General features: G+C 47.1%; 1 gene segment (V, D, J or C); it reads right to left on the bottom strand.

The window, feature by feature from the left end:
- LOC137528857 (T cell receptor delta constant-like) overlaps positions 1–10,505 on the bottom strand; it is a 348,846-nt gene extending 338,341 nt beyond the window's left edge. The window contains 1 exon segment of the C gene segment in view: positions 10,439–10,505. Within this exon segment, the coding sequence occupies positions 10,439–10,505 (67 nt within the window).
- Between the last annotated feature and the right edge of the window lie 1,405 nt (positions 10,506–11,910).

Below are 11,910 nucleotides of genomic sequence, written 5' to 3'. Positions count from 1 at the left end.
GCAGTGTAGGAGGGGGCGCACAATTCATTCAGCTGTCATTCCTAATTGTGTATGAAGCATAAAGAAATAAGAAAAGGGGATACATAGCAGTGACTGCAAGCCAGATAACTAGATATTAAGGTGTTCGAGAGGTTGTGGGCCCTGTGTCCCTCTTAGTGTAAGAGCAATCAGTGTGTGACAGCTGGGGTGGGAGGGATGGAGGGGCGCACTTTGGTGTCTCAGCCTTGGGTGCTGGAGGACCTTGTCCCTGCTCTGGCTAAGACCTGTCTGTTCCCAAGCATTACAACCAAGTCGCTCTATTGACAGATTGCCCAGCAAGCTCATGGTGAACCAGGACCCCTAGGAGTGTGTAAAGGGCTGAGAGAGATCACAAAGTCTCCTCACTAAAATGCTGTGTAAAACAGAATTTTGCCTGCTTCACATAGCATTTTAGTGAGGAGACTTTTAGATCCCTTTAAGCCCTTTACACACTCCTAGGAGTTCTGGTTCACCATGAGCTTGCTGGGCAATCTGTAACTCTGGGAGTTTTAAGTTCTACCCCATACAGCCACATTAAGCCATGCCATGCACTGGTGAGGATCAACCAATCCGAAACTGTATGTATGTTGGATTAGTTTGGCAATGTAATATTAACCTCCTTGGCGGTAACCCCGAACGTAGTTCGGGGTAAGCCGCGCAGGAGGTTTTCTCAGGCCCTGCTGGGCCGATTTGCGTAATTTTTTTTTTGCTGGACGCAGCTAGCACTTTGCTAGCTGCGCCAGCACACCGATCGCCACCGCCCCGCGCTCGATCACCGCTATCCGCGCCGCCATACAGCCCCCCCCCTAGACCCCTGCGCTGCCTGGCCTATTAGCGCCAGGCAGCGCTAAGGGGTGGATCGGGACTCCCTTAAACGTCATGACGTCGGTGACGTCATCCCGCCCCGTCGCCGTGGCGATGGGGGAAGCCCTCCAGGAAATCTCGTTCTTTGAACGGGATTTCCTGATCGCCTATCGCCGGAGGCGATCGGAGGGGCTGGGGGGATGCCGCTGAGCAGCGGCTATCATGTAGCGAGCCCTCGGCTCGCTACATGATTTTGAAAAAAAAAATAGCAAAAAAAACGGCAGCGCTGCCCCCTGGCGGTTTTTAATATACCGCCAGGGAGGTTAACAAGCTGACACATAATTGCTAGGGATGGTCAATAAGACACAAATATTTCCAAGTTCATGAAGGATTATGTAACTTTTATGCAAATATATGCAGATTGAAAATAGACCAAATCAACTTAGTTGGTCCATTTTCAAGATACATAAATTTGCATAAAAAGTTACATAATCTTGCATGAACTTGGACATTTTTGCATATCATTCACAAACACTGGTGCACCTGACAGAAGGGGGCAAGGGGCTCTGCCACTGCTCGGGACCCCCAAATCCCTATGCGACACCAAGAGGGGGAGTGAAGATGAGCCCTGGCGCCAGGCCCGCCATCAGGGTGGGACATCCGTGACTCCCGTCACGGGCCCCGGGCCTGCAGGGGGCCCCATCCCCGCCGCGGCCCTGGCGGGTGCCGCCCGGCCACCGCTCAACCTCCCCTGGCCGCTGCTCCCTCCCTCTAACCGCCGCCGCCGCTGCTCCAACGTTTTGACCTACGCGTCGATTTTGCCTACATTCCCTTCTGCGCGTGCTCAGTACTTTCCACGCCCACTCTGCACATGCGCATTTAGGTTTTCTGATTTCCCCTCATCGTTTTACCCTACGGGTGTGCAGAGTAAGCCTGTGGCTGGAGGGAGTGCAGCGGCAAGTGTGTCCCAATGAGCAGGCTCCTTTCTAGGGTCCGTGCAGCCGCCCTGAGCATAGATGAATCATCTATTTCTGCTACATTTTCATACTTCTTTCCATTATTACCTTAATAGCAATAAAATACAGTGAAACTCATAAACAATCTCCCTATATCCATAGTAGGATATTTCGATTTGTTGGTCACCTCGATGGAGTTCTCCATCATTCTGTCATTAGCGTAGGTCATTTCGACAATGTAGGACAAAACGTTGGAGCACCGCCCATCAGACCCCGATCAGGCGGCGACAATAGTGCGGGCGCTAGGACCCAGCGCCCGCACTGATATGCGGAAGTGACGTCACTTCCGCATATAGAGCGGGTGCGTCCAGCGCCCGCTCTTACTGGTCGGGTCGCCGCTGATCTTGAGGTCTGACGCTGCTGGCAGCCTGGCAAGGTAGGGGAAGCGGCGGCGGCTGGGGGGGGCCTCCCTGTCACTCACTCACTAGCTAAAGGGCCTCCCTGTCACTCACTCCCTAGCTAAAGGGCCTCCCTGTCACTCACTCACTAGCTAAAGGGCCTCCCTGTCACTCACTCACTAGCTAAAGGGGCTCCATGTCACTCACTCACTAGCTAAAGGGCCTCCCTGTCACTCACTAGCTAAAGGGGCTCCCTGTCACTCACTCACTAGCTAAAGGGGCTCCCTGTCACTCACTCACTAGCTAAAGGGGCTCCCTGGCACTCACTCACTAGCTAAAGGGGCTCCCTGGCACTCACTGTCTAAAGGGGCTCCCTGTCACTCACTCCCTAAAGGGGCTCCCTGTCACTCACTCACTGCCTAAAGGGCCTCACTGTCACTCACTCCCTAAAGGGGCTCCCTGTCACTCACTCACTGCCTAAAGGGCCTCCCTGTCACTCACTCACTCACTCCCTAAAGGGGCTCCCTGTCACTCACTCACTTCCTAAAGGGGCTCCCTGTCACTCACTCACTCACTCCTTAAAGGGGCTCCCTGTCACTCACTCACTCCCTAAAGGGGCTCCCTGTCACTCACTCACTACCTAAAAGGGCTCCATGTCACTCACTACTTAACCTGGGGGTCCCTGTCAGAATCCAGGTGAGAGGTGTTTACCATAATAAGGGGGCATTCTGCCTATTTATGTGAAATGCTGTCTATTTATGTGCCTCATGACTGCTGAATTTGTCTTGTTGGGGGCCTAATGATTGAATTTTTACTTGTTGGGGGCCTCATGATTTGTTGGGAGCCTCAAGATTGCTGAATTTGTCTTGTTGGGGGCCTCATGATTTGTTGGGGCCTCATGATTGCTGAATTTGTCTTGTTGGGGGTCTCACGATTGCTGAATTTGTCTTGTTGGGGGCCTCATGATTGCTGAATTTGTCTTGTTGGGGGCCTCATGGTTTGTTGGGGGCCTCATGATTGCTGAATTTGTCTTGTTGGGGGTCACATGATTGCTAACTGCGAGACTATGGGAAAAGCTTAATCATTACCATATGAGACAATAGCATTAAACCTACTTTTTTAGCTTTTTTAAACAGAAAATAAAACTGGGAGGTTCTAAAAAAATGATGGAGCACTTCCTCCTTCCGGCTTGAAGGAGGAAGTGCTCGATATCGAGGCTTGCAACGCGTCCATTTGGACACTTGCACCTCGTTGAAACGCTGGGCGGAGAGCGGCGTTCTGTGTAATTAACCCCGCCGCATCTATCCGCTCAGCTGTGGCAATTAGAGCTAACTTGAATCACGAGTATCCACCGTGGTTATTCGTGATTAATTTGTGGACAGCAAGCCTCCAACTAGGGGGCCCGGACTGATGATTTGTGAGGGGCCCCAAAATTTCTGATGGCGGCCCTGCCTGGCGCTGCCACCACCAGGGGATTCACCCACACTGCCTCTATCTAAATGTTGAATGCAAATCACCATTTTATATGGTCTACAAACAGCTTGTCAGCCAATCAAGTGTAATGGTATACACCCATGTCTGCAGTGCCAAATCTAGCAGAAATAACATAAGTTCAGCAACATTCAGGTGAGAGGGTTCGGTCAGACATAATCATAGATTAGGTCACCAAAAGGAGGCACCACATGCAGGTATACCCTTGCAATACCCCCCTCCTTAAAGAGAATCTGTATTGTTAAAATCGCACAAAAGTAAACATACCAGTGCGTTAGGGGACATCTCCTATTACCCTCTGACACAATTTCGCCGCTCCCCGCCGCATTAAAAGTGGTTAAAAGCAGTTTAAAAAAGTTTGTTTATAAACAAACAAAATGGCCACCAAAACAGGAAGTAGGTTGATGTACAGTATGTCCACACATAGAAAATACATCCATACACAAGCAGGCTGTATACACCCTTCCTTTTGAATCTCAAGAGATCATTGTGTGTTTATTTCCCCCTGCAGTTCTCATGCACTGAAGTTTCAGGCTGCTGTTTCTCCTGCAAACAGCTTTGCCCTTGTCTGTAATTCTTCAGTATGTGAAAGCCCAGCCAGCTCAGAGGACGATTTATCCAGCTTGTAAAAGATAAGAGAAAAGAGAAGCTGCCCTAATCTAAATAATACACAGGCAGTGTGCATAGAGGGGCCTGGAAGGGGGAGTTCATAGCAGAACCACAACACTGAAGAACTTGGCAGCCTTCCAGACACAGGCTGACAAGTCTGACAAGGGAAAGATACATTGATTTATTACAGAGACTGTGAAAGTAGAACGTGCTGCAGTAAGCCAGAACACATTAGAATAGCTTTTGGAACTTGTAGGATGTTAAAAAACAGGATGCAATTTTTGTTACGGAGTCTCTTTAACTACTTACCCACATCTGCATACTGGTAGCTGCTAAAAAAACTGCATCCCTAATCATTGCATACCAGTGGTTTTGGAGGTGTGTTTAGCTTTCAGGGGCAACAAAGAGATGATTTGCATATTCAGCAGTGATGCACTCTGGGATACCTCATATGCTTACTCCAACCTGAATAATTACAAATATCTTTTGTTTTATGTGTTTTATGATCTATTAACTGGAGAGTATTTTTTTCAGAAATTGAAATAAAATCGATCCTGCAGGTATGCATGCTTTTGCACTGCTTAATGCAGTATGGAACCATTATTCTTCCACTTGGTTTTATCATAACTTTCCATTGCTCAAGACTGAGAGCTTGATTAATCTGGAATGCAATGTATGGCCGTACCTATGCAGTAAGCCAAAGCAGCTCGTACACAAGTGGCTCTGTGCTACTGCTAAGAAGCAGCTTTAGTCCTCTTTTCCACGGACTGTTGATAGGCAGTGGAATGTCTCAAACTCTCACAACTGCCTGCTGCGGCCTGGTAACTGCTCACTGCAGCCTGGCAACTGCTTGCTGAGCACACAATTCAACAGTCCGTGGAAAAGAGGCCTTACTTGTGCAGGTGCACTATGGCCGCATTCGTGCATTAGGAGGAGCGTGGTCACCATTAAAATAAGCGGACCTGGGCAGCAGGGCAGGTTCTCGATTTTTTGCTGCCTGAAGCAATTAAAGAGACTCTGAAGCGAGAATAAATCTCGCTTCAGAGCTCATAGTTAGCTGCTAAACCGCCGCATACGCGCCGCTAAACGGGGGTCCCTTCACCCCCAAACCCCCCACTGCGACACTTGGTCGCAGGCTTGGTCGCTCCTGGAGGCAGGGCTAATGGCTGCAGCCCTGCCTCCATTCGCGTCTATCAGCCGCGCATGGCCGCCTCTCCCCCGCCCCTCTCAGTGAAGGAAGATTGAGAGGGGCGGGGGAGAGGCGGAGATACGCTCTGACAGACGCGCGTGGGGCAGGGCTGCGGCGGTTAGCCCTGCCCCAACCAGGAAGTGCTCCCCCGCATTACGGAAGGGATTTGGGGGGACAGGGACCCTTGTTAAGCCGCGGGATAGCGGCGGTTTAGCAGGGGCACACGTGCCCCTGCTATATATGAGGTCTGAAGCGAGATTTATTCTCGCTTCAGACTCTCTTTAAGTACAATTCACCTGGACTAATTGTACATCTGGAAACCTTACCATTCTGACGTTATGACAGATGAAGTTTCTGATTCACCTCTCTAGCTGAGGAGATGTCACCTTGTGGATTTGCTATGTAGATGGTGTGGAGGGGGAAAAGGATGAATTGAATCAATTTTGGGCGAATTGAGTATCATAACAAACTAACATGGGAAATTGTAACGATCAGTGTCAGCACGCAGAGAGAATCTGATTATTGGTGATCTGCAGTATCACCAAGAATGCAGATATATACCCGATTATTGATGATCTGCAGAATCACCGATAATCAGATATATTGCTAACCTCTGGACACCTGAGATATGAGTGTTTGGTGTAACAGTACCACTTTGAGTAAGGACCACCAGAGGAGCTGGAGGTTAGATTAAGAAGGGAATTCACCCCAGACTGTGGGTGAATCCCTATAGCCTAAAGGTTCCCTAGGAGAGGGGCCTAGGCTAGGTTGCAGGATGCCCTGCTGCTAAGATGAACAGACTTGCCCTAACTGGATGTGAGATCCTAACTCTCTACACCCTGGAAGCGGGCTAAAGTAATACAAGTACACAATGCTAGTCTTGGGTGTGAGGTCCGTAGTCACAACACCCTGGAACTAGTCTATAGCATAACATAGAAATGACACAGTATCCTAGGATTGGGTGTGAGGTCCGTAGTCACAACACCCTGGAACTAGTCTATAGCATAACACAGCAATGACACAGTATCCTAGGCTTGGGTGTGAGGTCCGTAGTCACAACACCCTGGAACTAGTCTATAGCATAACATAGTAATGACACAGTATCCTAGGCTTGGGTGTGAGGTCCGTAGTCACAACACCCTGGAACTAGTCTATAGCATAACATAGCAATGACACAGTATCCTAGGCTTGGGTGTGAGGTCCGTAGTCACAACACCCTGGAACTAGTCTATACAATAATACAATGATAAACAAAAGTAATCTGGCTCAGTGTGAATTCCTAGGTCCTCCTGGTTCAAACACACTAGGATCTGACTAAGGTCTGTATGCTTCCACGTAAGTGTTCGCAATGGCAGACCACCAGCAACTGGCAAGCAACCTGAATATATAGTTGCTGGAGTCTGCCGCCCCGCCCAAGCTACTCAGCCGATCATGAGTCCAGCAGGAATCAGCTGATCCTCCTGATCAGCTGACACTTCCCCTGCTGGTATAAAGGTCCTGAAATCTGGGCCGCGCGCGCGTAGCTCTCCATCCGCCTATGTGAACTAACAGACCCAGCCACACCAAACGCATGCCGCCGCGTACAAACCGCCGCGTTGGACGCGGAAACAGCCACCTTGCTGTCAGTACCTGCGGCGGCCTTTCAGCGTTCTCTCGTGGTGCCAGGCGCACGTCTCCGCATGCCAGCCGCTGTGCTGGACGCGGACTCAGCCATCCTGCCGTCAGTACACGCTGCGGCTTTTCCGCGTTTCCTCACAGAAATTCTTTGAGTTTTGATGATCAAGAAAGTGTAAGAGAGTTTGAGTACACAAGCATATTGAAAATGATGATTGCCAACAGTTTTTTATCCTACCTCATTAAAGAATGGAATTCTTGTGGGCCTATTCATAACACTCGACAGAGGTTGTTCTGAGAGAGATACATTTATAAGATAAGATGTGAACTAACTCGTGCAACAAATACCAACAGTGGAAGTTATGCCTAAATCAATGCAAAGCAAGAAGGGTGCAGGAACATTGCCCACCACCATTGATTACACCTTATGGTACACATTGGACTCAAAGTACTTTTTTCTTATATAGAAATGTTCTTTGCTCTTGTCCTACAAATGATGCTAAAGTAGTCCCATATCCTTCAGTAGCATGGTGAGCCCCTAACCTAAGAGATAATTCTGATAGATTAATTACAAGGAACTTAATTCCTATGTGAAAAGAGTATGTATTGTTAGTATGGTCATGGCCATATACCAGCAGTTCTGCCTCATGGCAACAGTAAGGGCTCATTTCCATGGGCAGTCGAACTGTGTGCTCAGCAAACAGTTGCCAGGCAGCAGCAAGCAGTTGTGAGAGTTTGAGAGGCTTTTCACTGCCTATCAACTGCCTGTGGGAAAGGTACCTAAAGCATGTGTTGGGATGCTTCTCATCCAAGGGAATAAGCTCACTTACAATTTTGCCTAAGGACATAACAGTGAATAAAGAATAAGGCCTCTTTTCCACGGACAGTTGATAGGCAGTGAAATGCCTCTCAAACTCTCGCAAACAGGGACGTAGCAATAGGGGTTGCAGAGGTAGCGACTGCATCGGGGCCAGAGGGGCCCCGAAGGGCCCTCCCTCAACTACAGTATTAGCTCTCTATTGGTCCTGTGTTCATAATAATCACTTCTATAGACACTTTGAATATTGGTAATTATTAACAAACTGTTCCCCATCCCCTTCTTGCACCTCAGACACTGTAGTTGCCATTGGCAGGTTTTGGTGCACCGTATCAATTGCTATGTATACAGTGCTTGGGGGCCCCAATTGTAAAACTTGCATTGGGGCCAACAACTCCTTAGCTACGCCACTGCTCACAACTGCTCGCGGCTGCCTAGTAATTGCTCACTGCTGCCTGGTAACTGCTCACTGCTTCCTGGCAACTGCTTGCTAAGCACACCATTCAACTGCCCGTGGAAAAGAGGCCTAAAGAATGGTACCAAAATATCCTCAGAGAGCAACTTCTTCCAACCAAGCTCTGTGCCATAAGGCCAAGGTGGCTCGTCGGAATGAAACATTGAAGTCCATGGCCAAGATGCTCCCCAGACCTTAACCCAACTGAGAACTAGTGCACAGTCCTCAAGAGACAGGTGGACCAAAAAAACACGAATTCTGAGAAACCCGAGGAATTGATTATGAAAAAAGAGGTTGCCATCAGTCAGGATTTGGACCAGAAGCTGACTAACAGCATGCCAGGGGAAAGTGCAGAGGCATTGAAAATCAAGAGCTCTGCAAGTATTGATTTTTTGCATAAACATGATGTAATTGTCAAAAAATTTTAGGCATTTTAGGCTTATAAATTAACCTTAATACACTGCAGAAACAAATGACAAAAAGATCTAAAAACACTGAAAACAATGAAGCAACAATTTTTTTGAAAACGAGTATTTGTGGCATTCTAAACTTTTGGCCAGGACTGCACATGGATGTAGGAAAACATTTTTTGAATTATGAGGCATTCAAAACATATGAGATTAAAAAAAATCTTGAATAACTTGAAAGGTGTGATCTACTGTGTATGCTTACATGTTCAAACCCAAAGTTGTACATTGGGAAAACCAAAAGGAATCTAAAATGTAGAATTGCAAAGTATTTGGTGGATATGTAATGCAAAAAGTCCAGTTGCCGAACATTTTATAAATACATGAAGGGAATGTGGACTCCTTTAAATTTCAACCATTCATCAACCATGGTAGAGAAGTAGGGACACAATAGGTTGCACCTACAAAATAAATGTTTTTAGATTTATGAACTTACCTGTGCCAAAAGGTTTAGACACGGAGTTCAATTTGAAATATTTTACGCAATGTTTTCTGCAATGGATTCAATTGAAGACAGTCACTGGAAATTTATAATAGATGTAGCAATTTCGCTGAACACAACCTAGTGCTTGGCGAAATGAAGATTTTGATTCTGATTCAATTCCTAATTTTGACCACTAGATGGTACTAATATCTACCACAGTATCTATAGATCTCATTCTATTATTATTTTAGTATTTATATAGTGCTGACATCTTCAGCACCACTGTGCAGACTATATTGTCTTCCTCAGATGGGCTCACAATCTAATCCATACCATAGTCATATGTCTATAATGTGTAGTGTATCTAATGTAGTCTAGGGCCTATTTTCAGGGGGAAGCCAATTAACTTATTTGTATTTTTTTGCATGTGGGAGGAAACAGGAGTGTCTGGAGGAAACCCACGCAGGCATGGGGAGAACGTACAAACTACATGCAGATAGTTCCCTGGCTGGAATTAGAACCAGTGACCCAGCACTGCAAGGCGAGCATGCTAACCACTACAGCACCAATTTTTGTGAAATGTTGACTTGATGTACAAGCAACGTCTTGATATACAAGCAAAAAAAGTATAATTGCGTCACATCATCATAACTGAGCCAATAGTTCTTCTACCTTTGGCGCTGCAGGATTGTACTTAATCTGAGTGTAGAAACTGTGCAAAGTCATATTTACATGAAACCCTCAAAAGGAACTGTCACTGAATTAAAAAAATATATATATATTATAAAAAAGGCGAAAAATAGGCGTAGGGGGATTGGGGAGCGTTTGCGGCGCGCGCCGAAAAATGGGGTGGCCATGACATTGTATGGGTGGAGCATAACCGTAACCCCAAAGCAGCAAAAATAGCCAACTATGACCATTAAATAATAAATGCAGCAACAGTTACCCCAGACACCAGAAAATAAACGCAATGTGGGCAACATTTCACCAGAAAAAATGCAATGTGGGCAACATTTCAGCAGAAAATAACGCAGTGGGCAACATTTCAGCAAAAAATAACGCAATGTGAGCAACATTTCAGCAAAAAATAACGCAATGTGGGCAACATTTTAGCAGAAAATAACGCAGTGGGCAACATTTCAGCAGAAAATAACGCAGTGGGCAACATTTCACCTGCAAAAAAAGGAATTTACTCACCTGACAGAAGTCTCCTCTCCCGACCGGCCTCTGGTGTGCAGCTCCCCGGGCCATCTTGCTCCTGCATATATCCCGTGCTGAATGGAATAGCAGGGCTACGGGTAGATGGCGCCGAAGCCCTGTACTGGAGACACAAATAGTTCTGACGTCCCGTGGCTAAAAGCGGGATGTTTCCTGGGACATAGCACAGCCTGGGACAGGGGACCCCGAATCCGGGACCTGCCCCGGGCAAAGCGGGACGTATGGTCACCGTACCTTGGTGGATTTTGAGCACTGTGTAGGATCGTTGTCTTGTTCAAAGATCCAGCCCCGTGCAGCTTCAGCTTTGTCACTAATTCCTGGACATTGGTCTCCAGAATCTTCAGATATTGAGTGGAATCCATGCGTCCCTCAACTTTGACAAGATTCCAAGTCCTTGCATTGGTCACGCAGCCCCACAGCATGATGGAACTACCACCATATTTTACTGTAGGTAGCAGGTGTTTTTCTTGGAATGCTGTGTTGTTTTTCCTCCATGCATAACACCCCTTGTACTGCCCAAATAACTCAATTTTAGATTCACAAAACCTTATTCCAAAATGAAGCTGGCTTGTCCAAATGAGCTTTAACATACCTTGTGCTGTGGTCAGAGAAAAGGCTTCCTCTGCTTTACTCTCGCATACAGCATCTCCTTGTGTAAAGTGTGCCAAATGGTTGAACAATGCACAGTGACTCCATCTGCAGCAAGATGATGTTGTAGATCTTTCTTCCAACAAAGACGTGATATGACCCCTCTGGAGGAGCCTCTTGCAATGGCCATGCGTGTCACTTCCTCTTCCTTCTTCATTCAGTGACGCACTTCTCTAACAGAAAAGACAGGGAGTTATACCATAGCCAAGATGGCAGCCATAATTTTTAAATTGAAGTCGAAAGAAAACGATTTTGGTGTAGAACGGCGATTCAGGCATCAAATGAAAGAGGAGAGCACAAGCTACATAGAGGTATGCCTCTTTAAGTACTTTGCAGTACTGGTCAGAGTCTTAAAGGCAAACCCATGAGAGGTGCTCGGAGTCCCTTTAAGTTAACAAATTGGATTTGCGCTCCTTGTGGCATGTGAGGCGCAAGGAATAGGAAGTGGTAGAAACCACTGTGTGATGGGTGACATAGGACAGGTAATGTATAAATGCACACATGGGGGAGGACAGGTAATGTATAAATGCACACATGGGGGAGGACAGGTAATGTATAAATGCACACATGGGGGACACATTTATACACTGTTGAGGCAGCACATGCTGAAATCGCCTGTGGTGTATGGGCAGCCGACAGATCTCTCTCCACTCAGATGAGAGATCTGTCTCTTGGTCGAATCTGCCCATCATAACCTGACCTGATGTGTGTGATGATTTGCTCAGCTGCCTGTGCAGGCAGGCAGCCTTTTGACCATTATGTAGGTTTGCATGCTGCAGGACTCTGGAAAGAACAGCTTCTGT

This window comes from Hyperolius riggenbachi, chromosome 1 (assembly GCF_040937935.1).
Source record: "Hyperolius riggenbachi isolate aHypRig1 chromosome 1, aHypRig1.pri, whole genome shotgun sequence".
In the NCBI taxonomy this organism is placed as follows: domain Eukaryota; kingdom Metazoa; phylum Chordata; class Amphibia; order Anura; family Hyperoliidae; genus Hyperolius; species Hyperolius riggenbachi.
This window is presented reverse-complemented; position numbering and strand designations above follow the sequence as displayed.